Source organism: Emys orbicularis, chromosome 5 (assembly GCF_028017835.1).
Source record: "Emys orbicularis isolate rEmyOrb1 chromosome 5, rEmyOrb1.hap1, whole genome shotgun sequence".
In the NCBI taxonomy this organism is placed as follows: domain Eukaryota; kingdom Metazoa; phylum Chordata; order Testudines; family Emydidae; genus Emys; species Emys orbicularis.
Genome location: NC_088687.1, coordinates 56,645,684 through 56,672,739, shown reverse-complemented (window position 1 = coordinate 56,672,739; position 27,056 = coordinate 56,645,684). Strand labels below are relative to the sequence as shown.

Genomic DNA, 27,056 nt, shown 5'->3' with positions numbered 1-27,056 from the left:
TGCTTTGAGATCTATGGATAAACATCACTCGGTAAGTGTTAAATATCATTATATGGTCCTTATAATTTAAGCATTACTAAATGACTACACGGCTCAGAACCTGTTTTTACATGTGATTTTGCCATTCAGTTGGTAGCTTTATAACTCTCATAGGCTCTGCACAGTTCACTTTGAAATTCAGTGTATGAAATTGACTTCTGAAAGTTTCATATCCTGCATGATGTGTTAGCCATTTTCAGCAGATAATTTATTACTTGGCCTGCTTCTTATTGGCTGATTAGAACCTCAGGAAGCCACAGGGGCAGTGAGATAGCGAGTTTAGTCTGTTGCCTGTGGGTATAGAATCACACATAGCTTGCTGGTTGGAGGGAACAAAGCAAGGAGTTTTGGTTTGTTTTCTGGGTGTTTTTCTCTGTGGTTAGAAATGAAGATGTGCAAAACTATACTTCCTTGTATTCTATTATTTTCAGGTGAGTGAACATTTTTGTTCTTTTTACTTCTTTTCTTGTCAGTTACAAATCGCTTTTGCTTCAACTTGTCTCCTGATTTTATGTAGACATACCTAGATCCCTATTACATATGAGTTAAATATCAATAACATACTGATGTTTAACTGCTATGTATTAATATATTGTATTACTAGAACTATTGCTGCATATATAAGTAAGTGCATGTCATTTAGATATGAAGCACTTGTCTTCATGTTCCAAGAGCTTTGTCCCCCCCACTAAATTGTAAATCCCAAAGTGCTGTTGATCACAGTAGTGGGAGTTGTAGTCTCTTGCTGTGAAAAACCATGGTCTCTCCCTTTGTGAGCTTTCATGACTTTTTCCAACATCCTTACTACTGGTGTTATTAGGACTTGCTATTTTGGGAGTTTGCAAGGAGTATTTGGTGGGGGGAGGAGGGAGGCAGTGGCCCTGCCCTAAGCCATGTCTAATGAAAGAGTTTTAAATGCAATGCTCAAAACGTGATTGTATTTGGTGCAACTGAAAATTAAGTAGCCTTTATCCCCTGAATTTTAATCAAGTTTTTGCCTCCTTGATTTGATAGGGCAAGATCCTTCCATATGCTGTGTTGGTGCATATGAGGTGGAAAGGGAGCTTACTTTCCACCTCTTCCCTCACCCTACAAATGCAGTAGTATTGCAGGAACTCTACTTAGCCCTCTGATAGATGCTAGGAGGGGAGGGTGTCCGGCTGATGCACCAGACTAGCACATGGGAATATGGTCTCCTTTTTAGTGCACATACTGCACTCGAGCACGTGCTAGCTGAGAGTTCATGCTGTTCCTTTTCAAAGGAGTAGGCAGGTGCACCCAATTACACCTCCTTCAGGACTACCCCATGGAATTGTGTTCTGGCTAGCAGGATACTTGTGAAACAAGATGTGTGTGCCAGCACTCTTACCCTCCTTTGCAGCACTGACAGGACAATATTTTGCTCTAACTACTGAACAACATAAACAGACTGCAAATGGGTGTAGCATATTCTGAATCTGGAGATCCACAACTGTTATCTGGTATCTCAACTAGGGAGGTAAGTCCTTGCCTTCCCTTATTGCAATCTCATAGACACACCACTGTGGTCACCTTTTGATTAACTCTGTGAGTTATAAATGTGATATCTGAGGATCCTGAAATAGCTCAGGAAGAACTTTCTAAATGGGAAGACATCTCAGGCAAGGCAATAGGAGTTGATTAGCATGTACACTAGAGGATGCTATTTTTTTTACTTAACTGTCTATCCAAGAAACTTTGCTGCAACAACCTAGCCCCATAAGCCATTTCAGAATGTATAATTCATGTGTGGGACTTCACTTACCGCCATAAAGCATGGTTTGTTTTGTTTTTAATATCACGACTTAAATATTTTTAAGATGCATCCACATAATGTTGCAGCAATTTACAAAATTCCTTCCCTTCCATCACACTGGTATCCATTAAAAAGTCATATTAATGGGTTTGAGGCTTTTTGTTTTGTTTTTGTCATGAAAAAAGTTATACAGTACTTATTGACAAAGGAGAACAGTTCTGAATGTAATCATATGTTTGAAAGTGTAGAAAGATTTGGGGAAAGGGGTATTGTACATTAACCAATGTTTCCTAATTATATTGTACATATACTAACATAATTTTTCTCTGTTCCACCAAATGGGTGAGAAATAAACTAAGCTGTCTTCTGTGGCACATGTATATTTCATCAGTCACTTTATCTCAGAAGTTGAGTGCATTAACTGGAATCACTGCCCTCTGTCAGATTCCCATGTTGGAGTCAATGCTTCTGGTTTGGGAGGGTGACACTAAAATGGAGAAATTGACAAGATTCATAAAAAAACCCAGCACCACAAAAAGCCTGTAATGTATTGTCCAATGGGAATTTTTCCTTCTAGAAATCACTTTCACGTTGTTTTCTTGCACATTTTCCCCAGTAGAGGTGAAAAGTATGTTACCTAGCCTTATTAATGGAAATAGCACCTTGGCTACACTCTAGTAGTAATTTTGATGTCAGAATATTGAGAAGTAAACCTAAATGTACCTAAGATTTTATTTAAAAATGTATATTTGTTATTTCATTCTGTAACTGACTGGCAGAGTTCTGTTCTGAACTTCTGCCACTGAATGACTTTGTTGCCTTGGACAAGTCATTTAAACTTTCTGTCTGGGCCTGATTATCAACTTCCTTATACCAGTTTAGCTCCACTGACTCCAATGGAGATTTAAACTTGTGTAAATAAGAGAAAAATCAATCCCTCAACTACTACAGTGATAAGCATGGCACATAGACCTTCTCCGTTAATTACACCATCATAAAATGGAGTAATGACGTTTGCCCAACTTTTTTAAAGTCTTTGAGTTCTAGCTAATCTACTGTAACTGTCTCAGAGGTTTCTATAGCACCTATGACTACAGTATTTAAGAAACTCACCACATGAAAAGTACTAGATGAATGTAAACTATTATTAATTTGTGAGAAATATTTTGAGTACTTACTTAGCTTTAGAAGTGACATGCACCAAAACAGGAATCTGATTGTGGTCCCTGAATTTCCCCAAACATGGCAATACTTGTCAATAGCTCCAATGTTTGCAATGTTTACAATAAAAGTGGAAAAAGATGTAATTTATTATGTACAAAGAGTGGAAGTGAACTAAGATAACTTGCAGTATCAAGTTGTGATATTACCACAATGATGGCTAGATACCAGACACTGTTTTGTCTTATTGCTTAATTTTCCATTAGTTTGTAATAATGCACTGCACATATAATTCAGAGATATTGCCATGACTGAAGCATGCTAAAATGTAACAAAGCTCTCCCCAATATTTAAACTCAATGCTATGCCAATATGTGATATACATCAATATATTTTAAATTACATCCAAAAAACTATATTAAAGGAGCATTAAAATTGTAATGTCAAGCACTCAAAAATTAGGAAATACCAGAGTTCAGGTTACCTGCGCAACCTTAATTTAATTTAATTACATGATAACATACCCTTTTCCCCCTACCTCATTTAGTGAATGAGAAGTTACGCAATATTTCTTTTCATCGTCTTCATTGAATGTGTGGCCATTATTTAAATGCACTCCATTCAAAGCCTGCACTGAGCACAAAATGAATTTCCATAGGGACTTTTCTGTGGTACTCATCATTATAGTATCAGCGTGAATTTATTTTCACAACACCCCTGTGAGATTAATACCCCTGTTTTACACATGGGGAACTGAGCGATTAAGGCCAAAATTGTCAAGTACCCACCAATTTTGGGTCCCCAGCTTGAGATACCTAGGACTTGATTTTTCAAAGTACTTAGCATTATATAGCACTTTATATGTTCTAAGCACCGCTCCCATTGACTTCAGCTGTGGTCATAAGTGCTCAGCACTTCTGCAAATCAGACCCCATGAGTCACATTGGGCACCCAGAAAATGAGGAACACACTATTAGTGACCACCTGTGAAAAAATTAGTTTAAATGACTTCTCGAGCATCACATAGGAAGACAGGGATAGAATCCAATTCTCTAGGGTGGTATTCAGCTTCCTTAGCTATGAGACCATCTTTTCTCTTCTGGTAATCTCCTGCTTCATTCACCTTCCCAATTCTGCAACAAGAGGCCAGGGTGTTACAGACAACAGCTTCATTCACTATACAGCTCTGATTCATCTTCTGCTCCCCTCCCAACTCCTTCTCCCTTCCCCTCTCTGCTCCTATCTGACCCCCCCTGGTCCTGACCCACTACCTCTCGGTGCATATATGCCCCTCCAGATCCCTTCCCTCTGCTCCTGTCTACCCTCATCAGCTCCTGACCACCTGCCCCTCTGCTTCTTCCCACCTCTGGCCCCTGCAACCTGCTTTTCAGCCCCCACAGCATTCCTCACCCTTCTTCACTATTCCATTCAGGCCCATCTCCTTCTCTTCCACTCTGCTTGCTTACCATCAGGGGAAGCATTAAGGCTGTGCTTTCATTAGGAAAAAAGATGTGTTCTTAACTTGAGCTCACTAACTTGAGAGATAAAATTCTAGGGAAGACACAAGTTTTTACTGTTTTTACACGTTAACAGGTCGAGTTAAAGACTAGAACCTCACCTAGTAATCATAACTTCTCTTGGATATATAGCATAACTTTTAGAAAGGGATCTAGTCTTCATTTAAAGGAAAGGGATAGAAAATAAGACAGAAAATATAACACCGCTATATAAATCCATTGTGCATCCACACCTTGAATACTGTGTGCAGTTCTGGGCACCCCATCTCAAAAAGGACATAGAAGAACTGGGAAAGGTTCAGAAAAGGGCAACAAAGATGATTGAGAGTATGGAATGGCTTCCATTTGAGGCAAAACTAAAAAAATTAGGGCCGTTCAGCTTAGAAAAGAGACGACTAAGGCGGGATATGGCAGAGGTCTATAAAATTATTAATGGTGTGGAAAAAGTGAAAAGAGAAGTGTCATTTACCCTTTCCCACAATACAAAAGCCAGGGGTCACCTGATGAAATTCATAAGATGCAGGTTTAATACAAACAAGAGGAAGTACTTTTTCACATAACACACAGTTAACCTGTGGAACCCATTACCATGTGTTGTTGAGATGGCCAAAAGTATAACTGGCTTCAAAAAAGAACTAGATAAATTCATGGAAATAGATCCATCAATGGCTATAGGTCAAGATGGTCAAGGATGCAACCCCAAGCTTGGGAAGAACTTAAATCTCTGACTGCCAGAAGACGGGAGGAGACGGGGGTTATCATTCAACTGCCCTGTTCTGTATACTCTCCCTGAAGCTTTGGTACTGGCCACTGTCATAGGCAGGATACGGGGCTAGATGGACCATTGATCTGACTCAGTATGGCAATTCTTACGAGAATCTACCATTTCTAGACATTTGGTTTTAAGGTAATGTTTCCAGAGTAAATAAAGCACTGTTCTCTTGTTGAATTTGCACCAAGAGGGCCCGAAGGTCAGCACACTGCCTATGCACCACTTTGATCTTCTAAATATGCCTTAGGTGGCACTTAAGTGGGGTGTTGGCCTTTTGCTGGCCCTCTGCACTGGGGTGAAATTCACTCTGAAAGAGTAGCCCAGACTTAGGCCTTGTCTACACTACGAGAGTACTTCGATTTTAGTTAATTCGACTATGTGGAATCGATATTACTAAGTCGAACGTGTGTGTCCACACTAAGGACAGTAATTCGACTTTGTGAGACTTTGTGAGTCCACACTAACGGGGCAAGCGTCGACATTGGAAGCGGTGCACTGTGGGCAGCTATCCCACAGTTCCCGCAGTCCCCGCTGCCCATTGGAATTCTGGGTCGAGCCCCAAATGCCTTCTGGGTAAAAAAATGTGTCGAGGGTGCTTTTGGGCGCCTGTCGTCATCCGTCCGTCACTCACGCCCTCCCTCCCTCCCTCCCTGAAAGCGCCGGTGGGAAATCAGTTCGCGCGCTTTTCTGATTACTGACAGCGCGGACGCCACAGCAGTGCGAGCATGGATCCCGCTGCGACCATCGCTGCAGTTGTGGCAGTTCTCAACGCCTCGCAGCTTCTCCTCCACCTGTACCAGAGGCAGCTGCAGATCAATCATGAGAGGAGGCTACGGCACCACCGTGACGGCATGAAGTCGGACACTAGCTCCGACCTCTCTGAGAACATGAGACCCAGCGCCCAGGACATCTCGCTGTCACTGGGTCTTGTTGATACTGTTGAACGGCGATTCTGGGCCCGTGAAACAAGCACAGAATGGTGGGACCACATAGTGCTGCAGGTCTGGGATGAATCCCAGTGGCTGCGCAACTTTCGCATGCGGAAGGGGACTTTCCTCGAACTGTGTGAGTTGCTGTCCCCTGCCCTGAAGCGAAAGGACACCCGGATGCGGGCAGCCCTGACTGTCCAGAAGCGAGTGGCCATAGCCCTCTGGAAGCTCGCAACGCCAGACAGCTACCGGTCCGTCGCTAACCACTTTGGTGTGGGCAAGTCTACCGTGGGGGTTGCTGTTATGCAAGTAGCCAGGGCAATCGTCAAGCTACTGCTATCTAAGGTAGTGACCCTGGGAAACGTGGAGCTCATCAGAGATGGCTTTGCCGAGATGGGATTCCCAAACTGCGGTGGGGCTATAGATGGGACTCACATCCCTATCCTGGCACCGGACCAACAGGCCAGCCAGTACATCAACAGAAAGGGGTACTTTTCCATGGTGCTGCAAGCACTGGTGGACCATCGGGGACGTTTTACCAATATCTACGTTGGATGGCCTGGCAAGGTTCATGACGCTAGGGTGTTCAGGAACTCTGGTCTGTATAGACGGCTGCAGGAAGGTCTTTACTTCCCGGACCACAAAGTAACTGTTGGGGATGTGGAGATGCCTACAGTCATCCTCGGGGACCCTGCATACCCGCTAATGCCCTGGCTCATGAAGCCCTACACTGGCGCACTGGACTCAGGGAAAGAACTATTCAACTACCGGCTCAGCAAGTGCAGAATGGTGGTGGAGTGTGCTTTTGGCCGTCTCAAGGGGAGATGGAGAAGCCTACTCACTCGCTGTGATCTCAGCGAGACCAATATCCCCATTGTGATAGCTGCTTGCTGTGTGCTCCACAATTTGTGTGAGAGCAAGGGGGAGACCTTTATGGCGGGGTGGGAGCTTGAGGCAAATAGCCTGGCTTCTGATTACGTCCAGCCAGACAGCCGGGCGATTAGAAGATCCCAGCGGGACGCGCTGTGCATCAGGGAGGCTTTGAAAGCCAGGTTCCTGACTGAGCAGGGTCTCCAGTGACTGTTCACTTTGTGGACACAGATACTGAACCTGCCCCCGTTTCTTTACCCAGTTACTGTTGACTATCCTTCCAAGTTACATACCCCCTTCCCCACCTTCCCAACAAATAAAATCTGTTCCGTTTTGTTACTGAACAAGGTTCTCTTTCTTACTGTTTTCGCGGGAATGTTTTAAACCGGGGACGCAGACTGTGGTGGGGGGCTGGTTTATTGTTTTGATGCAAATGATGCTTCTAAACTCCGGGAATGACAGGCTCCGCAGTGCTGGATTGGTTGTTTCAACGCAGCCTGCCAGCAGTCCTGGGCGGGACTGCATGTATGTGTCGGCCAAGTGACTTTCTGGCAGGGGGCGGAGGGTAACAGATCCCCTGCTGCGTGGCTCTGTGATCCAGGATAAGGACCGCGGCAGAAGATCTGTAACTGCCCTCCCCCGCCACAAAGTCACAGATCAACCCCCTCGCACCCCAGAACATGAAAACCGCCTCCCAGACTGACCAGGGTAACTGGTGACTGTACTGTGTATGTGTCCTGATGCTGGACCTGCCCCCGCCTCTGTAGCCTGCTACAGGTGACTGTCCTGTCCAAGTAACAAACCCCTTCCCCCCCTTCAGACAGAATCCCCTCTAAAAGACACTCTCGGAAACAGTACTTAACAGAAACAGATGTTTTATTATGAACCGCACATGAAAAGGGGGGGAGGAAACTTGGACGTGGGCTATTGTGAGATGGGTAGGAAAGGGCTTTTCAAACTTTGGAACGAGAGCCTTCCATTGCTGCAGCAGTGTGCAGGGGCCGACTGAAAGTTTTAACGGCCCTTGCCGCCCCTCCTTCTTTGGACTTTTGGTGAGGGGGGTGTGGGACTTGGTGGCGGGGGAGGGCGGTTAGAGATAGACAGCAGCAGGGCTCTGTCCTCCTGCCTCCGGTCTTGCAGAACATCCACTAGGCGCCGGAGCGTCTCCGTTTGCTCCCTCATTAGTCCAAGCAGGGTTCGAGTAGCCTGCTGGTCCTCCTGGCGCCACCTCTCCTCCCGTTCCATGACTGCTCTGTGCATTTGTGACAAGTTCTCCCTCCACTGTGTCGTCTGGGCTGCCTGCTCTCGTGAGCACTCCATAAGTTCATAAAACATGTCTTCACGCGTCTTTCTCTTCCTTCTCCTAATCTGCGCTAGCCTCTGGGAGTGTGATGCCAGGCTGGGTTGGGAGACAGTCGCAGATGTGTCTGTGGGAATGGGAAAAAGGGAGTAAATTCCTGAGACAGATAAATGAAGTTGCTAACAAAGAACATAGTCTTTCTCTGTGAACAACACCATGCACTGGACCTTTCACATGCGCACACAGGACAAGGTCGAATTTTCGGCCCTCGCCTTCAGTGCCTGGGGTCTTGCAGTTGCGATCAGAGAAGCGTGGCAGGACACCTCTACTTTTGTTGCAGGAAAACATGGTAAGCCGTAGACTTGTGGCAGCTTAAAAATGTAATAGTAGCACTGGGCTCCTTTCGCACTGAATGCAAGGCCACTCTCTGCTGGCAGCAATCAGGGAAGCATGAGCTCTGCCCCTGTCCCACCACCTCGCGGCTGTCCCCGGGAAAGATCACTGTATGCTGCCCCTCTGCCGCCTCCACCGCGTGGCTGTAAAGCAGTCCCAATACTAACATTCCCCTCCCTAATTTAAAGCAGGGCGTCATGTGCGATATAACTCTAATGAGGATCTCGGAGAGCGAGAGGGGAAGAATGCTTCGGGAGACCATGCAGAGGCCAGGGCCGTATGCCGCCATGCTGTGCCGTGCCATGATCCCAGACTACTTACTGGACTCATGGCGTGGGAACGTGTGTTACCACGGTGGACCAGTTATGTTAAAATTACATGTTTAGATGTTTAAAGCACTCACTGCTTGATCCTTCCCCTGATTCGGTGTCCGGGGTAACGGCTGTGGATGGTTGGTAGGGGATCTCGGTAAGGGTGATGAAGAGCTCCTGGCTGTCGGGGAAATCAGTGGTGCAAGCGCTGTCGACTGCCTCGTCCTCCTCATCTCCTTCCTCATCTTCCCCGTCCGCTAACATTTCCGACGAGGAACCGGCCGTGGACAGTATCCCATCCTCTGAGTCCACGGTCACTGGTGGGGTAGTGGTGGCGGCCGCACCTAGGATGGAATGCAGTGCCTCGTAGAAACGTGATGTGTGGGGCTGGGATCCGGAGCGTCGGTTTGCCTCTTTGGTTTTTTGGTAGCCTTGTCTCAGCTCCTTGATTTTCACGCGGCACTGCGTTGCATCCCGGCTGTATCCTCTCTCTGCCATGGCTTTAGAGATCTTCTCGTAGATCTTTGCATTCCTTCTTTTGGAGCGCAGCTCTGAAAGCACGGACTCATCGCCCCACACAGCGATGAGATCCAAGACTTCCCGATCAGTCCATGCTGGGGCCCTCTTTCTATTAGATTGCACGGCCATCTCTGCTGGAGAGCTCTGCATCGTTGCCAGTGCTGCTGAGCTCTCCACGCTGTCCAAACAGAAAATGAGATTCAAACTGCCCAGACAGGAAAAGGAATTCAAATTTTCCCGGGGCTTTTCCTGTGTGGCTGGTCAGAGCATCCGAGCTCGAAGTGCTGTCCAGAGCGTCAACAGAGTGGTGCACTGTGGGATAGCTCCCGGAGCTATTACCGTCGATTTCCATCCACACCTAGCCTAATTCGATATTGCCATTTCGAATTTAGCGCTACTCCTCTCGTTTTCGAGGAGTACAGAAGTCGAATTTAAGACAGCTCTATGTCGAATTAAATAGCTTCGTGGTGTGGACGGGTGCGGGGTTAATTCGATGTAACGGCGCTAAATTCGATATAAACTCCTAGTGTAGACCAGGCCTTAGAGAACATACACTATTTATCTGAAGAGTGCTGTAACTTTAATTATTAAATGCAGACACCAATAACTTAACACCTTTACAGCTAACTGATGTACCAGTCTGTTGTCTGAATGTTCTTCTTATTTAATATTTATATTATAATAGCTCACAGAGATGCCTATCAGGCTTGGTCCTTGCTATGATAGATTCTGTACATATACAGACATAGATCATAAAATTTTTGGAGTGAGGATAGTGTCTAAGAATGGCATATTTTTAGTAAGGGGAATGCTCATTGCTTTCTGTTCTCTCCTCATACAGAATGAGCACCACCTTGTGCAAAGGGCCAGCATGAGACCTATGCGCTATTGAAGTCCTACATATGCCCTAATTTGAGGCCTTCTGTTGCTGGCTCTTTGCCCAGAGAGGAATTTCACCCACATCCTATATTAAACTAATTAATTTGTTTTAACAAGGGCACTATATTCTCTCTCCCTTCCACTCTTTCTGGTTCCCTCAGTCATGTGACTGTCTGTAAATAAATCTGTGCAGTGCTTCTGCAAGTTTCTTGAGCATTTGGTTGTTAAATTCATTGGAATGGATTTCCATAGGAAACATGCTTCTTCCAAAAGCTGCAAAGGCAATTAAATTGCAGAGGGGGAGACCTGGGTTCAGTCTGGGTTTTGTTTCAGAGAATCCATGTTAAAACAAAACAGCACAACAAAAACTAAATGACAACTGAAGCCTGTGGAACAGTTTGATATCCTCCGGGGGAAGAATCCTACCAAAAACTAGCACTGTAACATCAAAGTCTAGAAAGGAGGATTTTAAAAAAACAGTGGGGAAACTAATTAAAAAAACTCTAAAGTCTAAAACTAAACTAAAATCCGTAGACTCAGGATGGATGCCACTAAACATACTATAACAGAGTCACAAAGGACATGCCCACTCCTAAACAACAAAAGGAGGAGGAAGGCAAGGAAAAAGCCCACTATGTTTAAGCTATCGATCTATGGTGTTTGTATGACACTTATTACCATAGTATCTGAGCATCTTAGAATCTTCTATGTGTTTTTTCTCACAACATTCCTGTGAGGTAGGGAAGTGTCATTACCCAGGGAGATCAGGTAACTCCAGTGTCTGTCTTTAGGAAATACAGCAAATGCTCGCTCTTTGAAAAAGTCTTTCCACCAAGAAAGTGCTTGATCACAGTCTATAAGAACATATGTAGGGAACAAATATTTGATAATGGGATCTCCAATCTAGCAGACAAAGGTATAATAAGATCTAATGATCGGAAGCTGAAGTTATAAAAATTCAGACTGGAATAGGGTGTACATTTTTAGCAGTGAGGGTAATTAACCATTGGAACAATTTTGCAAAGGCTGTGGAGGATTCTCCATCACTGGCAATTTTTAAAATTAAGACTGGATGTTTTTAAAAAGTTATGTTTTAGTTCAAAAGGATTTTTTTGGGGGGAAGGGGGAAATTCTAAGGCCTGTGTTACACAGGAGATCAGACTGGATCAGTGGTTCTCAAACTATTGTACTGGTGACCCCTTTCACATAGCAAGCCTCTGAGTGCAACCCCCCTTATAAATTAAAAACACTTGTTTATATATTTAACACCATTATAAATGCTAGAGACAAAGCGGGGTTTGCGGTGGAGGCTGGCAGCTATGATCCCCCCCCATGTAATAACCTCACAACCCCCTGAGGGGTCCCGACCCTCGGTTTGAGAACCCCTGGACTAGATGATCACAGTTGTCCCTTCTGGCCTTAGAATCTATGAATAAGAATGCTCACAACACCAATCCCCTTATGTACTCTTAATCCCTACCAATCAAAATAAAAAATTCTGTCCCAAGCAGTTTTGACCCCCAAAAGGGAGAAGTGTCAATGACTCCATGAAATCTATCAGGGCTTTGTTATGGCTATTGATTTTACGTGGTAGGCACTTAGTTTTTATACTGCTGCCTATTACCATAGTATCTAAGATAAAAAGTTCCCCAGTTTAGAGATGGGGATCTGAGGCCCAGAGGTCCAGATCAAAGGTATTTAGGCACTGATCTGCCGCTTTAGGTGCCTAAGTCATGCTGGCACCATAGCATATAGCTGGGTCTAGCGGTGCTGGGGCACAATGCTTCTTGGAGACAGTAAGGCAGATGGGCTCCAGCTACAGCCTTCAAAAGGGGCCAGCCTGTGCTTCTGCCTATATCAATGCAGATCTGCTGGTTGTGGCAGAAGGTGGAGGAAGACATTACATAAGAACATAAGAATGGCCGTACTGGGTCAGACCAAAGGTCCATCTAGCCCAGTATCCTGTCTACCGACAGTGGCCAATGCCAGGTGCCCCAGAGGGAGTGAACCTAACAGGTAATGATCAAGTGATCTCTCTCCTGCCATCCATCTCCACCCTCTGACAAACAGAGGCTAGGGACACCATTCCTTACCCATCATGGCTAATAGCCATTAATGGACTTAACCTCCATGAATTTATCCAGTTCTCTTTTAAATAAGAGAGTTTAACCAAATAAGTTTTTATCATGTTTATAAGTAAAATACATGGCGACAGTTGAAGATCATCAATGACAAAACTCCTGTTGACTTTACTAGGGGCAGGATTTCACCCCAGGTAGACATTTAACTATTTCAAACATAGATTGATTTAATTTTTCATGCAGTGATGCCAGGTGAATCTTTCTCATCGCATTACTCACTATAGATAACATTGTATTTGATGTACATTATATATGCATTGTTTTACTTGTCTTCCTATACAATATCTTTTATATTTGACTGCCATTTCAATAACAAAATATAATAACTTACCACGACACTCTTTTTCTACTTCTTTTCCCTCATTATGTTTTTTGTTCTCTCTCTGAGTATGTCTACACTACGGGATTAATCCGAATTTATATAATTCGAATTTGGGAAACAGATTGTATAAATTCGATTGTTTGCGGCCACACTAAGCACATTAATTCGGCGGTGTGCGTCCATGTACCGGGGCTAGCATCGATTTCTGGAGCGTTGCACTGTGGGTAGCTATCCCACAGCTATCCCATAGTTCCCGCAGTCTCCTCCGCCCATTGGAATTCTGGGTTGAGATCCCAATGCATGATGGGGCCAAAAACATTGTCGCGGGTGGTTCTGGGCATATCCTCCCCCCTCTCCAGGAAGCAACGGCAGACAACCGTTTCGCGCCTTTTTCCTGGGTGAACAGTGCAGACGCCATACCACGGCAAGCATGGAGCCCGCTCAACTCAAGACAGCAGTCATGAACATTGTAAATACCTCGCGCCTTATCGTGCAGTTTATGCTGAACAAGAACCTGGAAAACCAGGCGGCGAGGAGCAGGCTACAGCAGCGCGGCGACGAGAGTGATGAGGATATGGACATGGAATTCTATCGAACCGCGGGACCCAGTGCTTTGGAGATCATGCTGTTAATGGGGCAGGTTATAGGCATGGAACGCCGATTCTGGGCCCGGGAAACAAGCACAGACTGGTGGGACTGCATAGTGTTGCAGGTGTGGGACGATTCCCAGTGGCTGCGGAACTTTCGCATGCGTAAGGGCACTTTCATGGAACTTTGTGACTTGCTTTCCCCTGCCCTGAAGCGCCAGAATACCAGGATGAGAGCAGCCCTCACAGTTGAGAAGTGAGTGGCAATAGCCCTGTGGAAGCTTGCAACGCCAGACAGCTATCGGTCAGTCGGGAATCAATTTGGAGTGGGCAAATCTACTGTGGGGGCTGCTGTGATGCAAGTAGCCAAAGCAATCACTGAGGTGCTGCTACACAAGCTAGTGACTCTGGGAGATGTGCAGGTCATAGTGGATGGCTTTGCTGCAATGGGATTCCCTAACTGTGGTGGGGTGATAGATGGAACCCACATCCCTATCTTGGCACCGGAGCACCAGGGTACCCAGTACATAAACCGCAAGGGGTACTTTTCAATGGTGCTGCAAGCACTTGTGGATCACAAGGGACGTTTCACCAACATCAACGCGGGCTGGCCGGGAAGGGTTCATGATGCTCGCGTCTTCAGGAACACTACTCTGTTTAAAGGGCTGCAGCAAGGGACTTACTTCCCGGACCAGAAAATGACCGTTGGGGATGTTGAAATGCCAATAGTTATTCTTGGAGACCCAGCCTACCCCTTAATGCCATGGCTCATGAAGCCATACACAGGCAGCCTGGACAGGAGTCAGGAGCTGTTTAACTACAGGCTGAGCAAGTGCAGAATGGTGGTAGAATGTGCATTTGGCCATTTAAAAGGTCGCTGGCGATCGCTACTAACTCGCTCTGACCTCAGCCAAAGAAATCTCCCCACTGTTATTTCTGCTTGCTGTGTGCTCCACAATCTCTGTGAAAGTAAGGGGGAGACCTTTATGGCAGGGTGGGAGGCTGAGGCAAATCGCCTGGCTGCTGATTACGCGCAGCCAGACACCAGGGCGATTAGAAGAACACACCAGGAAGCGCTGTGCATCAGAGAAGCTCTGAAAACCAGTTTCATGACTGGCCAGGCTACAGTGTGAAATTTCTGTTTGTTTCTCCCTTCATGAAAACCAGCCCCCTTTATTGACTCATTCATTCTCTGTAAGCAACCCACCCTCCCCCTTCCCCCAGCTTTCTTTCAAAGGAAATAAAGTCACTATCGTTTAAAAATCATGTATTCTTTATTAAGTGATTATAAACATAGGGAGAGAACCAAGAAGGTAATCTGGGTGAGGTTTGGGAGGAGGATAGGAGGGAAGTAAAAGGCCACTGAATAAATTCAATATAATGACAGCCTTTTGGTTGGGCTGTCCATTGGGGTGGAGTGGGAGGGTGCACGGAGCCTCCCCCCCCCCCGCGTTCTTACACGTCTGGGTGAGGGGGATATGGAACATGGTGAGGGGGGAGGGAGGTTATACAGCGGCTGCAGCGGCACTCTGTCATCCTCCTGCTGCTGTTCCTGAAGCTCCACCAGACGCCGGAGCATGTCCGTTTGCTCACGCAGCAGCCCCAGCGTTGCAGCCTGCCACCTCTCATCTCGAGCGTCCCTCAAGACCTCACGTTCACTGGCATCTTTCCTAAATTTAGATACAGTGTCCTTCCACTCATTCAAATGAGCTCTTTCATTGCGGGTGGATTCCATTATTTCTGTGAACATGTCGTCTCGCGTCCTCTTTCTACGCCGCCTTATCTGAGATAGCCTTCGGGACGGAGGAGGGAGGCTTGAAAAATTTGCAGCTGCTGGAGGGAGGGTTGAAAGAAAGGAGAGAAGTTTTTAAACTGATACATTTTACAGAACAATGCTTATACTCTTTCATGGTGAAAAACACTATTCACATTACATAGCACATGTGATTTCAGTACAAGGTCGCATTTTCCATCTTAATATTGAGTGCCTGTGGCTTTGGTGTTAGAGATCACAGACGCAGGTCCGGGCAACAGAATTCAGCTTGCAGGCAGCCATGGTAAGCCATTGTCTTTCGGCTTCTGCGCCCTCCTTTCCCACATACCAAGCAAAGCCTGTTGACTGCTGCGGTTTTCCTGTTAACCTTCAGCAGCAGAAAACAAACTAACCCCCCCACCATCCAATTCTCTGGGATGATCGCTTTATCCCTCCCCCCACCATGTGGCAGGTATCAGGGAAGATCCCTGCAGAAACCAAACTAACCCCCCCGCCCCCCCTCCCGCCATGAATTCCCTGGGATGATCAATGTACCCCTCCCCCCACCGCGTGGCAGGTATCAGGGAAGATCCCTGCAGAAACCAAACTAACCCCCCCGCCCCCCCCCGCCATGAATTCCCTGGGATGATCAATGTACCCCTCCCCCGACCGCGTGGCTGGTAACAGGGAAGATCCCTGCTAGCCAAACGCGAAAAGCTCAGGGCTAATTCCCCCCCCCCCCTGTGCTTGGCTAACTGCAGGGAAGGATTTCTTTTCAGCCACAGGCAAACAGCCCAGTAGGAACGGCCACCTCTGTCCCCTTAATTAAGTTCCCGTATTTCAACCAGGTTAACATGAGCGATATCACTCTCCTGAGGATTACACAGCAAGATAAAGAACGGATGTTGCTTGAATGCCAGCAAACACCGGGACCATACGCTGCCAGGCTTTGTCAGGCAATGATACCAGATTACTTGCTGCAAGCATGGCGTGGTCAAGTATCCTACCATGGAGGACGGAATAAGGCTGCACTGCCCAGAAACCTTGTGGCAAGGCTTTTGGAGTACCTCCAGGAGAGCTTCATGGAGATGTCCCTGGAGGATTTCCGCTCCATCCCCAGACACGTTAACAGACTTTTCCAGTAGCTGTACTGGCCGCGAATGCATCCCAAGTCCTCAGGGCAAATTAATCATTAAAAAACGCTTGCTTTTAAACCATGTTTTATATTTTAAAAGGTAAACTCACCTGAGGTCCCTTCCATGGGGTCATGGTCTTGGCTACTGGCTTGGGAGGCTTGGGAGGGTACTTCAGTCAGGCTGAGAAAAAGATCCTGGCTGTTGGGGAGAACGGAGTGCTGGGTGCTCTCTGCAAGCTCGTCCTCCTCCTCCTCCTCCTCCTCCTCCTCTTCCCCATCCGCAGAATCCTCAGGTGTAGCTGATGAGACTATCCCCGACCCGGAATCCACGGTCACAGGTGGGGTAGTGGTGGCGGCCCCCCCAGAATTGCATGCAGCTCGGCGTAGAAGCGGCATGTCCGCGGCTCTGACCCGGAGCGACCGTTTGCCTCCTTTGTTTTTTGATAGGCTTGTCTGAGCTCCTTGACTTTCACGCGGCACTGATCTGAGTCCCTATTGTGGCCTCTCTCCATCATGCCCTTGGAGATTTTTTTCAAAAGTTTTGGCATTTCGTGTTTTCGAACGAAGTTCTGCTAGCACTGAATCCTCTCCCCATATAGCGATCAGATCCAGTACCTCCCGTGCGGTCCATGCTGGTGCTCTTTTTCGATTATCAGCCTGCATGGTTACCTGTGCTGATGAGCTGAGGTATCTGTGGTATCTGTGGTCACCTGTGCTCTCCACGCTGGGCAAACAGGAAATGAAATTCAAATTTTCCTGGGGCTTTTCCTGTCTACCTGGCCAGTGCATGCAAGTTCAGATTGCTGTCCAGAGCGGTCACAATGGTGCACTCTGGGACAGCTCCCGGAGGCCAATACCATCGAATTGCGGCCACACTAACCCTAATTCGAATTGACAAAATCGATTTTGGCGCTACTCCGCTCGTCGGGGTGGAGTACAGAAATCGATTTTAAGAGCCCTTTATTTCGAAATAAATTGCTCCGCTGTGTGGACGGGTGCAGGGTTAATTCGATTTAACACTGCTAAATCCGAATTAAAGTCATAGTGTAGACCAGGCCTAAGTCTCTCTATTTCAATGTAGTCCAATGTTTGTTTTCCCTCTGGTTAACTTTTCCTTCCTTCTACTTACGTAAATTTCTCTCTTCTTTCATCCCTTTTCTGTTCTTCATAAAGAGGAACCCCCTTGTGCATACACTGAATGAGGCAGGGGGTCTTGTGGAAATAGTAATGTGTGATTAAAGTGTGTATCATGCTGCTTACACGCAAGGAAGATGAATTCAAGTTGGACAGGCAACCTGACTTCTGGTATTTCCTAACTTTTACAAGCTTGACTTTGCACCTTTAACATTCTTTTAACATAGATTTTTGTATGTAGTTTCCTATACTCTTAAAAGCCCAAACAAACAAACAACAATAACAAAACTATCGTGTGGAACAATACTGACCCTCCTATTTGTCATTAGCAGGGTTGTAACCTTTAGGGCCACAGCATAGAACTCTAAAATATGAACTAATGGAATAACTGGTAGCAGTAATAGGTTGTTATCTTCTATGTGAACCAGCCACTAGATGGGATCAGACACGCACTTTGCCAGTGGGTTTTACAGCTATTTGCTAGAGAGCAATGGAATGATGACGTAAGGAAATCCTGGGTTCTAGTCAGAGGTTTATAACTCAGCCAGATTTAGGCAGATTTTCATAGGAAGGGCAAAAGGCACAACCCCAAAACCAGGGTGAATCTATTCCAAATATCAAGTCCTTGCACCAAAGCATGGAGGTGCTAGCCCATCTAGGAGAAAAGGATGTAAGAATATTTTTCACAGGGGTAAAATGTTGCTTAAATGGGTAAACCAATTTAGCTGAAACTTTCCAAAAAACTCAGCCTGAATCATTTAAGTTTGGCAAAGTTATAAGCAGCTGAAACCAGAGTCTTATAAGGAAAGTGTCAGATAGAGTTAATAAAAGGAGGTGCTACCAGCCCCACCAGTGATAAATAATTTTTTTCTTTTAATATTATGTATCCACAAGGTTTAGTAGTCATGATGGCAGCGGCAGAGACGACTGTCCCAGACGTGACGGGGAAGACAGTGGCGCCCGTCACGGTGGTGACCGTCCCAAACACGATGGGGGAGACGGTGGCGCCCGTCACGGTGGTGACTGTCCCAAACACGATGGGGGAGACGGTGGCGCCCATCACGGTGGTGACCATCCCAAACACGATGGGGAAGACGGTGGCGCCTGTCACAGAGGCGACTGTTCCAGACAAGATGGGGGAGACGGTGGTGCCTGTCACGGTGGTGACCGTCCCAAACACGACGGGGGAGATGGTGGCGCCCGTCATAAAGGTGACCGTCCCAGACACGCCGGGGAAGACGGTGGCGCCCGTCACGGAGGCTACCATCATGGAGGCGACCCTCACAGACACACCGGGGAAGACGGTGGCGCCTGTCACAGAGGCGACCGTTCCAGACAAGATGGGGGAGACAGTGGTGCCCGTCACGGTGGTGACCGTCCCAAACACGATGGGGGAGACGGTGGCGCCCGTCACGGTGGTGACCGTCCCAAACACGATGGGGGAGACGGTGGTGCCCGTCATAAAGGTGACCGTCCCAGACACGCCGGGGAAGACAGTGGCACCCGTCATGGAGGCTACCATCACGGAGGCAACCCTCACAGACACACCGGGGAAGACGGTGGCGCCTGTCACAGAGGCGACCGTTCCAGACAAGATGGGGGAGACGGTGGCGCCCGCCACGGAGGCGACCGTCCCAGACAAGTTGGGGGAGACAGTGGGGCCCGTCACAAAGGCGAACGTCCAAGACACGCTGAGGAAGATATCGGTGCTGCCCATCATGTACGCAACCGTCACGGAGGCAGCGGAAGAGATGGTGGTGCCCGTCACGGAGGCGACCGTCCTAGGCATGACGATGGCCATAGTGCTTGGACATAAAAAAATCTCAACTTCAGGGCTGCCATCAGTAAAAAGCTTCTCAAGTTCTACAATGAAAATAAGTAGAGAATCAACGTTCTTTTTCAAGTCTACTGCTAAACAACTAACTTTGGAGGACAAGAAGTTAGTCAGATCAACCTCTACCAACCTGACTTTTGGGCCAGGTCTGTTTTTTTAATTCATTATTTCCTTACAATGTTGATTCCATTCTCCCCTCACTGTGCATATACTAGTCCTGTTACGGCACTATTTTCTGCTCTCCTTGCCACTCCTCCAGTGATGGACTCTTGCAGATTTCCCCCTCAAAGCAGATTTCTCCCTCAAAGTCACATTGCTTAGACAGAATTTTCTTTGCCCATTCATCCTTGCTAGTGCAATGGAGATGGTACAAGGCTCCTTTTCTTAACTGCTGTTAAGACCTGCTGCTTAAATCACCATCCAAGAAGGTGCCATGGAGTTAAAATGCCTGCACTTCAGTCTTAGAGATTCAGCAAAGATCTTGCTATCCCCAGTTTCAGAAAATGCAGGGCTCAGTCCAGGTTTAAGCTAAGCAGTCCTTTGCGGCCTGATGCAGCTGCTGTTATATCGAGGTAATTTTGGCCAGAGTGTACTTGCTGGCCAAAGAGCTAATAATGCCTCAGTGATTTGATTTAAGGAAGTAACTGCAGTATTATAAACCTCATTGAGACTGAGTTAACATTACTGGTTAAATTACTTTAACATTGTTGGACTAAATTTTTCAAATATTAATATTTTGATTACAACCCCCTGAAAATTTCAGACAAATGTTTATTGACTCTTTTGGAGGGGGTTGGGGGGGTTGACCAGCCATAGACTAGTATGACATTTTTCTATTTCTAAAAAAACACACCAAAAAAACAAAATTTAAACATTAAAGAAGTAGAATTTTTAATTGCTCATTTTCAGTGGCTTTTCAATCAGTCCTATTTTTAAAATTGTTTTAATTCTCTAATTTTAGAATAGTTAGGGAAAAATACCCCCATCCTGCCAGCATGCAGGAGGAAAAAGCCAGGTACATGGATGGGCGGGGTAGGGGGAGGTATGCGAGAGAGAGGGAGAACTATAAATGGTATTCCCATTCCATGTGTATGTTCAAGAGTTCAAAACTTTTTGCCATTTTGAATCAGGATGAAAAGTTGAAATCTTAAAAATGTTATGAACCAAAAATTTGATATTTTTTTTCAGTTAAAGTCAAAATGTTACATTTTGGTCTTTTTTTTACCTCTTTAAAACTCTAATTAGCTTACATTTCAAAATGAACATTTTGAAGCTGGAAGACAAGAAATTTTCATTTCATTAAACATTTTGACAATTTTGATTTTTTTTTTCCGTCTCCATTTTTTGGAGTAGGGAAATTTGTTGAAACAGACCCTGTTTTGCAAACAGTTTCTGTTCCAGCATTTCAGGAATTCTTCAACAACAAAAATTTGTCTAAAAATTCCCAACCAGCTCTAGTGTGTGTGCATTCTCTCTTTCTCCCTTATCACAACCCGAGGAAGCAAATATGACGGAAATATGAACGAGTATAACCTAGGCACAGACATCTACCTTAGTGTACAGATAGCCTAAAGCAATATTTCTGAGCGTTGTGAACTGCCTCTTTCAGCTCTTCGGTGGGTTAGCTCAGATGCTCAATATTGATAATTTAAATACTAAGCTTTTAACTTGTTTCATCACCAAACAAAGAGAGGGACAAGGACTGCTCAGCCTAATGTGAGGGACATGTCCGTTTGGTGCCATGAATGGGTGTCACTGGAGATATTACCAGCATTTGTCTCCAGATTTATCCATGGAGCCAAAAGGCCAGAAGTGGAGTGGATTCCAAACAGAATCCCACACCTCACTGAAGGGAGCCAATCCTGCAGAGCTAGCAGAATGTTCACACCTCACCAAGGAAAAGCCAGTTCTACAGGTCTAGCGGTGCATCCAAGCCTGTCCCTAATCAGACTGACTCCCAAAGCATACTTGGTCTGCTTTCATGGTGGATGTGAGGCCAGGCAGCTTTCTGGCAGTTTCTCCTCCCTCTATGCAGATTCAGGCAGACATCACTGTGTTGATTATATTCTGGTCAAATGTTCAAGCTTCTCTGTGCAACCATCAATTTTAAAAATGAAAATGTAGAATCTAAGCCAACACAGGAATTTAGTAATGAGCCCTCAGCCTGTGCCTCTTGTGTCTAGCCCTTAATCTGGCTCACAGAAGGCAGGAGATAGCAGCAGAAGCAGCAGTGTCCAACTGTCAGGGTAGGTGAGGGGCTAATGGGGGAGACACAGGAGCTATGGAAAGCAGCAAGAGCTATTTGTGAGGAATAGATGGGTTACTGAGGGGAACTAAGGAGAGGAAGCAGGAGCTGTGGAGAGGGAGCAGGAATGATGGGGAGCAGAAACCATTGGGGACAGGAGATAGGAAGTGAGCTAAGAGGGGACATGAGCTAAGGGAGGAGTAGGAGTTTCTGTGTGGGAAATGATCTAGTGGGAGAACAGAATAGGGGTGAATGGGGCTAATGTCATTGTGCAGTTACTCTGCCAGGTTCACTCCAATAACCCACAGACTCCATCCTGCCCATGAACTGTGATCACTTGGTTATCCTTGGCTCTCCACAAAGCTGCTTCTGAGGTCCTCCCCCATCTTCTGAGTGATGTAAGAAATAAAGTCCTGCCTCCCCAAACCTGTTCCTGCTGCTTTAGCAGGGCCGGCTCCAAGTTTTTTGCCGCCCCAAGCAAAAAAAATTTCACACACCCTCCGGCCCCGCCCCAACTCTGCCCCTTCCCTGCCCCATTCCAACCCCTTCCCCAAATCCCCGGCCCCACCTCCTCCCCCTGGCGTGCCGCATTTCCCCTCCTACCCCTCCCTCCCAGGCTTGCCTGGGAGGGAGGGGGGAGAAGCGGAGCGGCGATGCGCTCAGGGAGGAGGCGGAGGTGGAGCGGAGGTGAGCTGGGGGGGGAAGCGGTTCCTCTGCTCCCCCCCAGGGTTACTTCCTGCGGCCCTCCCCACACCCCCCACCGCCGCAGCGCACCTCCACTCCGCCTGCTCCCCTGAGCACGCTGCCACCGCTCCACTTCTCCCCCCTCCCTCCCAGGCTTGCCGCAAAACAGCTGATTTGCGCGGCAAGCCTGGGAGGGAGGGGGGAGAAGCGGTGCAGCGGCGCGCTCGGGGGAGGAGGCGGAGGTGGAGCAGAGGTGAGCTGGGGGGGAGGCGGTTCCTCTGCCCCCTCCCCCCGGGTTACTTCCTGCGGCCCTCCCCGCGCCCCCCACCATCGCAGCTCACCTCCACTCAGGGCCGGCTCCCGGCTTTTTGCGCTCCAAGTAAAAAAAAAAAAAAAAAAAAAAAAAAGGGAGCCGGAGTGCCGCCCCTTGGAAAGTGCCACCCCAAGCACATGCTTGGCGCGCTGATGCCTAGAGCCGGCCCTGTGCTTTAGGGGGAACCTTGTAAGGGGAATCTGGTGTCAAACCAATGCCTTTCACAAGCACTAATGCCACAATTTTTATTGAAGTTTTACATAAAACAATTTACATAAAATCACAGAGCTTCACAACACTTGAGAGCTATGCTCTTGTCATGGCATGGCCTCAAGGTCAGAGTTTGATGGTTTTTTGTGGTGTATTATTCTCCTCCAACAGCTGTTAGAGCTATTCTGCTTGCCCTGCAGATGGCTGCTGGATTTCCTTCCCCTATGCCAGTTGTCTGCTCTGTGCTTCTCACTGCAACACACACCTGAGCCAGAGAGTGGAGTAACCAGAAGAAAGTCAGGAAGGAGAAGTGACATCAAGCCGCACCCTCGTGGTCCTCTCCAACTCAACCCACACTGTCAGGATCCACCTTACCTTATTAGTAACAGATTATTATTAATAGTTATTTGTATTACAGTGGAGCTTAAGGCTACTGTCAGGATTGGGGCCTCATTGCACTAAGTGCTGTATGAACATGTAAGAAGAAACAGTCCCTGCCCCAAAGAGCTTACAGTCTAGACAAAAGAGAGATGTAGGGAGGGGGAAATGGGATGCAGGATACAAGCAAAATGGTCAGAGTGAATATAAGCATGCAGTAATTAATAGCTGGAAGGAAAATTACTAACTGTGACAGATAAGAACTTGCATATTGTTATTTGTTTCTGGTAGCGCCCACATCATGCTAGATGCTGTACAAGCGCAAAAGAAGGCTAGGCCCCTGCCTCCAAAAAGCCTATTTCCCCCTCCAAATTAAATTTGTTGTTTTGCTTTGTTTTTTTCCATAGAGAAAGAACAGCAAACATCTGGACTAGGTATGTCAACAACTTTAATATGTATATTTCCACTTTCCAATAGGCCACCCCTTTCTTTCTCGTTGCTGGGTTTATTTTACCATTGCTAGTTTTGAAGACCAGACATTATATTGCATGCCCACAATGGCCTGAAAAGAACTGCACCTATAAAGGAAATTTTAAAGGACTTTTTATTTAAGCGCAAACCTTAATATTATTGTTGTATATTCATCTGACTAATAATAATGCATTGTGCTATATTAGTAGTTAGTATCCACTGAAGTACTATTGATTTATTTTTATTTTAATAATAACTTCAATATCTTTCAGAGTGGAAATAAATTTGTTAGTCTCTAAGGTGCCACAATGACTCCTCATTGTTTTTTCAATATCTTTTTTTCTCACTAAGTACCCTAATTCCAATGATAATGTTACTCCTTGTAAACCAAGACTGGGGTTAAGTATGGGAGAGTGTGGTGAGTGGCTAGGAGAGACAAAACAAAGGAAAACTTTACAATTACTTTACAAACGTACTTTTTGGTTTTGTGGCTAGCAATAGTTATTAGTGTGTTTCCCCCCCCCCGCTATATGATGTTTTTTCATTTAACTCCTTAAAGAGAACTTTTTGCTGAGGTTTTACAGTACTCAGATGCCTTAAGCAAAGATTCTTGAGTTTTTTTCATAGTGTGGACCACCTTTTAACAAAGGAATTGTTTCATGGAACCTCTCCCCTCCACAATTACATAACATCTCTGTGGCTACTACAGCAGTTGCTTATACAGAAATAAACAAGGGTTTTACATATTGTAGTTGTCTTATCAGGCTGAAGTGAGGAAGAGGAGCCAACAATATGTGACTAGCCAGCTCCCTGTGGTCCAACAGTTGGGAATCTCTGCCTTGTATTGTAAACCTTCTGTAAATGGTTACATTCAGGAATTTATTGATTTGGCTAGACTTCTTGTTGAAAAGACAAACACTCAGTCAAAATTATACCATTTCATTACATGACCTGAATTTTTGGCTTTTAAAGACACATCTATTGTGATGGATTTTTGGGGGTCAGATCCCATGAGGTGGTACTAAGCACCCTCAACTCCCAGCACTTCACAAGAGGGATAAATACCAGGGAGGGAGAGGAGTTATTTAAGTTAAGGGCCAATGTTGACACAAAAATAAATGGATATAAACTGGCCATCAACAAGTTTAGGTTTGATATTAGATGAAGGTTTCTAACTATCAGAGGAGTGAAGTTCTGGAACAGCCTTCCAAGGGGAGCACTGGGGGCAAAAAACCTAACTGGCTTCAAGACTGCGTTTGATAAGTTTGTAGAGGGATCCAGTGATAAGACTGCCTACACTGGCATGTAGCCTATCTGTGACTGCTAGCAGCAAATATCCCCAACGCCTGATGACGAGGCACTACATTGGGAGGGCTCTGAGTTACTTCAGAGAATTCTTTCCCAGGTGTCTGGCCACTGGGTCTTGCCAAAATGCTCAGGGTCCAACTAACCAGCATATCTGGGGTCCGGAAGAAATTTTCCCTTAGATCAGATTGGCAGAAATCCTGTTTTGTTTTAGAAAAAACAACGAGGAGCCCTTGTGGCACCTTAGAGACTAACAAATTTATTTGGGCATTAGCTTTCGTGGGCTAGAACCCACTTCATCAGATGCATGGAGTGTAAAATACAGTAGCAGGTATAAATACTGAAAAAGCCTGTTCTTATTTGACTAACAGCCCAAGAAGTTCAGATAATCATAGTACTAACACCTGAATACAGGCTGCTTATCTGAACCAAATCCAAAGGTATAATTTTCAAGCTTCCCCTATCACTGTTTGTGATACCTTATTGCTCAAGGAATTAATCATAGACTCACAGACTTTAAGGCCAGAAGGGACCATCATGATCATCTAGTCTGACACACTGCACATTGCAGGCCACAGAACCCCACCCACCCACTCCTGTAATAAACCCCTAACCTCTGACTGAGTTATTGAAGTCCTCAAATCATGATTTAAAGACTTAAAGTTACAGAGACTCCATCATTTACACTAGTTTAAATCTGCAAGTGGTCCATGCCCATGCTGCAGAAGATGGCAAAAAACAACAAAACCCAAGTTTTGGAATCAAATCATGTGTATTCCAAACATTTTCCAAGGCAGGTCAAAAAGTTTGGAGCTCCGTGAGTGTCTTCATATAAAACATAGACCTATCGTTTGGGAAAATGTTTCTAAACTTAGTGCTGTCCTTCATGAAGTTCAACAGACACTTAGAGGAGGTTAGGGGTTAGTTGTCCTGAGCTGAATTGCTACTTTCTGTGCTCATCAAGATTTTTTTTTTAATTTTGCACTTTCATTTTTGAAGATTGAGATTTCACTGTATTTATATAACTGTTCTCTCTTGTGTCATTATATCCTGCCAAAGGATGTATTTGTTTGTTCCCTTTCTTGATGATTCACAGTAACTGATGCTATTTGTTTGCTTATTCAGTGATAGGACTCAGCATTTTCTTTGGGATGCTCCTTATTATTGTCATCATTGTTTGTTGCTGTAGGTGGAAGAAGTCAAGAGTAAGTGTAAACTTTTTTATATTTATTATTCTTATATTTTTGTTATTATATTATTCTTATTTTTTAATTTCTTCAGTGATCTCTCAGATTTGCAGTGATCGTTTAATGGGGTTTCACCCACTGCTTGATCTCCCTGTGAGAGTCTGCCAGTGGATGACATCCGTAATCCTTTTAGGATATACATATTTTCCTGATACCTTGATTATACTCCAGTCCTGGCCAATGCCAGCCTCTTCTGGAGTAATGCTGGTCCTCAATTTGCAATGCTATCCCTTTCTGAGATACTTTTCTGTCACCAGTGGGTTCTGCACCAGCAAAGGACAGTCCATCTGAAAATGTCACTGACCCTAAGTGAACATAGCCTATCCAGTTTCGATTGTGCTTTATAATTGACTGACTATAGGCAAGACGCATGGAAAGTTAATAATATGTTGGCACATTAATATTTCAAGCCATTTATCTGTAACCTTAATATTAAAAAATAAATTAATGCTTACTGAAATGTTAAAGCGTGAACAATTTTAACATGCAATGATATGACTGAAACTGATCAGTATGAGGAAAATAGATTACAGAGATTAAAAATAAGACCAACAGATCGTTTATTATTATTTATTATAATAATATTTCCATTTGGTTTCTACAGCTTGAATGTGTACAGCAGTGATGTTAACATATTTCTATTTTCTGTATAGAAAAGCTCATTTGACTTGAACTCAGTAGAAGCAACTATTCCCTTAAATACCATTGAAACAAAAGAACCAAGCTCAGGTAGAGTGTCCTTGGTTTCGTTCTGTTCTTTTAAATGGCCACTAAAATGGAGGGTTTAGGAGAGTACTCTTTATGATTGAGCATATACAATCTACTTGCGGCTT

At 45.5% G+C, this 27,056-nt stretch overlaps 1 protein-coding gene across 3 annotated transcripts in view; it reads left to right on the top strand.

Moving 5' to 3' along the window:
- The first annotated feature begins 281 nt into the window (after nucleotides 1-281).
- The window catches only part of LOC135879123 (mucin-5AC-like), a 29,873-nt gene continuing 3,098 nt past the window's right edge, over nucleotides 282-27,056 (top strand). The window contains exons 1-6 of one of the 3 annotated variants that reach the window (XM_065404976.1): nucleotides 282-470; nucleotides 1,421-1,537; nucleotides 18,431-19,516; nucleotides 23,608-23,634; nucleotides 26,102-26,181; nucleotides 26,877-26,952. In XM_065404976.1, the coding sequence (XP_065261048.1) occupies nucleotides 18,442-19,516; nucleotides 23,608-23,634; nucleotides 26,102-26,181; nucleotides 26,877-26,952 (1,258 nt within the window). In that variant the 5' untranslated portion in view covers nucleotides 282-470; nucleotides 1,421-1,537; nucleotides 18,431-18,441. The remainder of the gene's footprint in view (nucleotides 471-1,420; nucleotides 1,538-18,430; nucleotides 19,517-23,607; nucleotides 23,635-26,101; nucleotides 26,182-26,876; nucleotides 26,953-27,056) is intronic. The other 2 variants (XM_065404975.1, XM_065404977.1) reach the window with 2 other exon arrangements.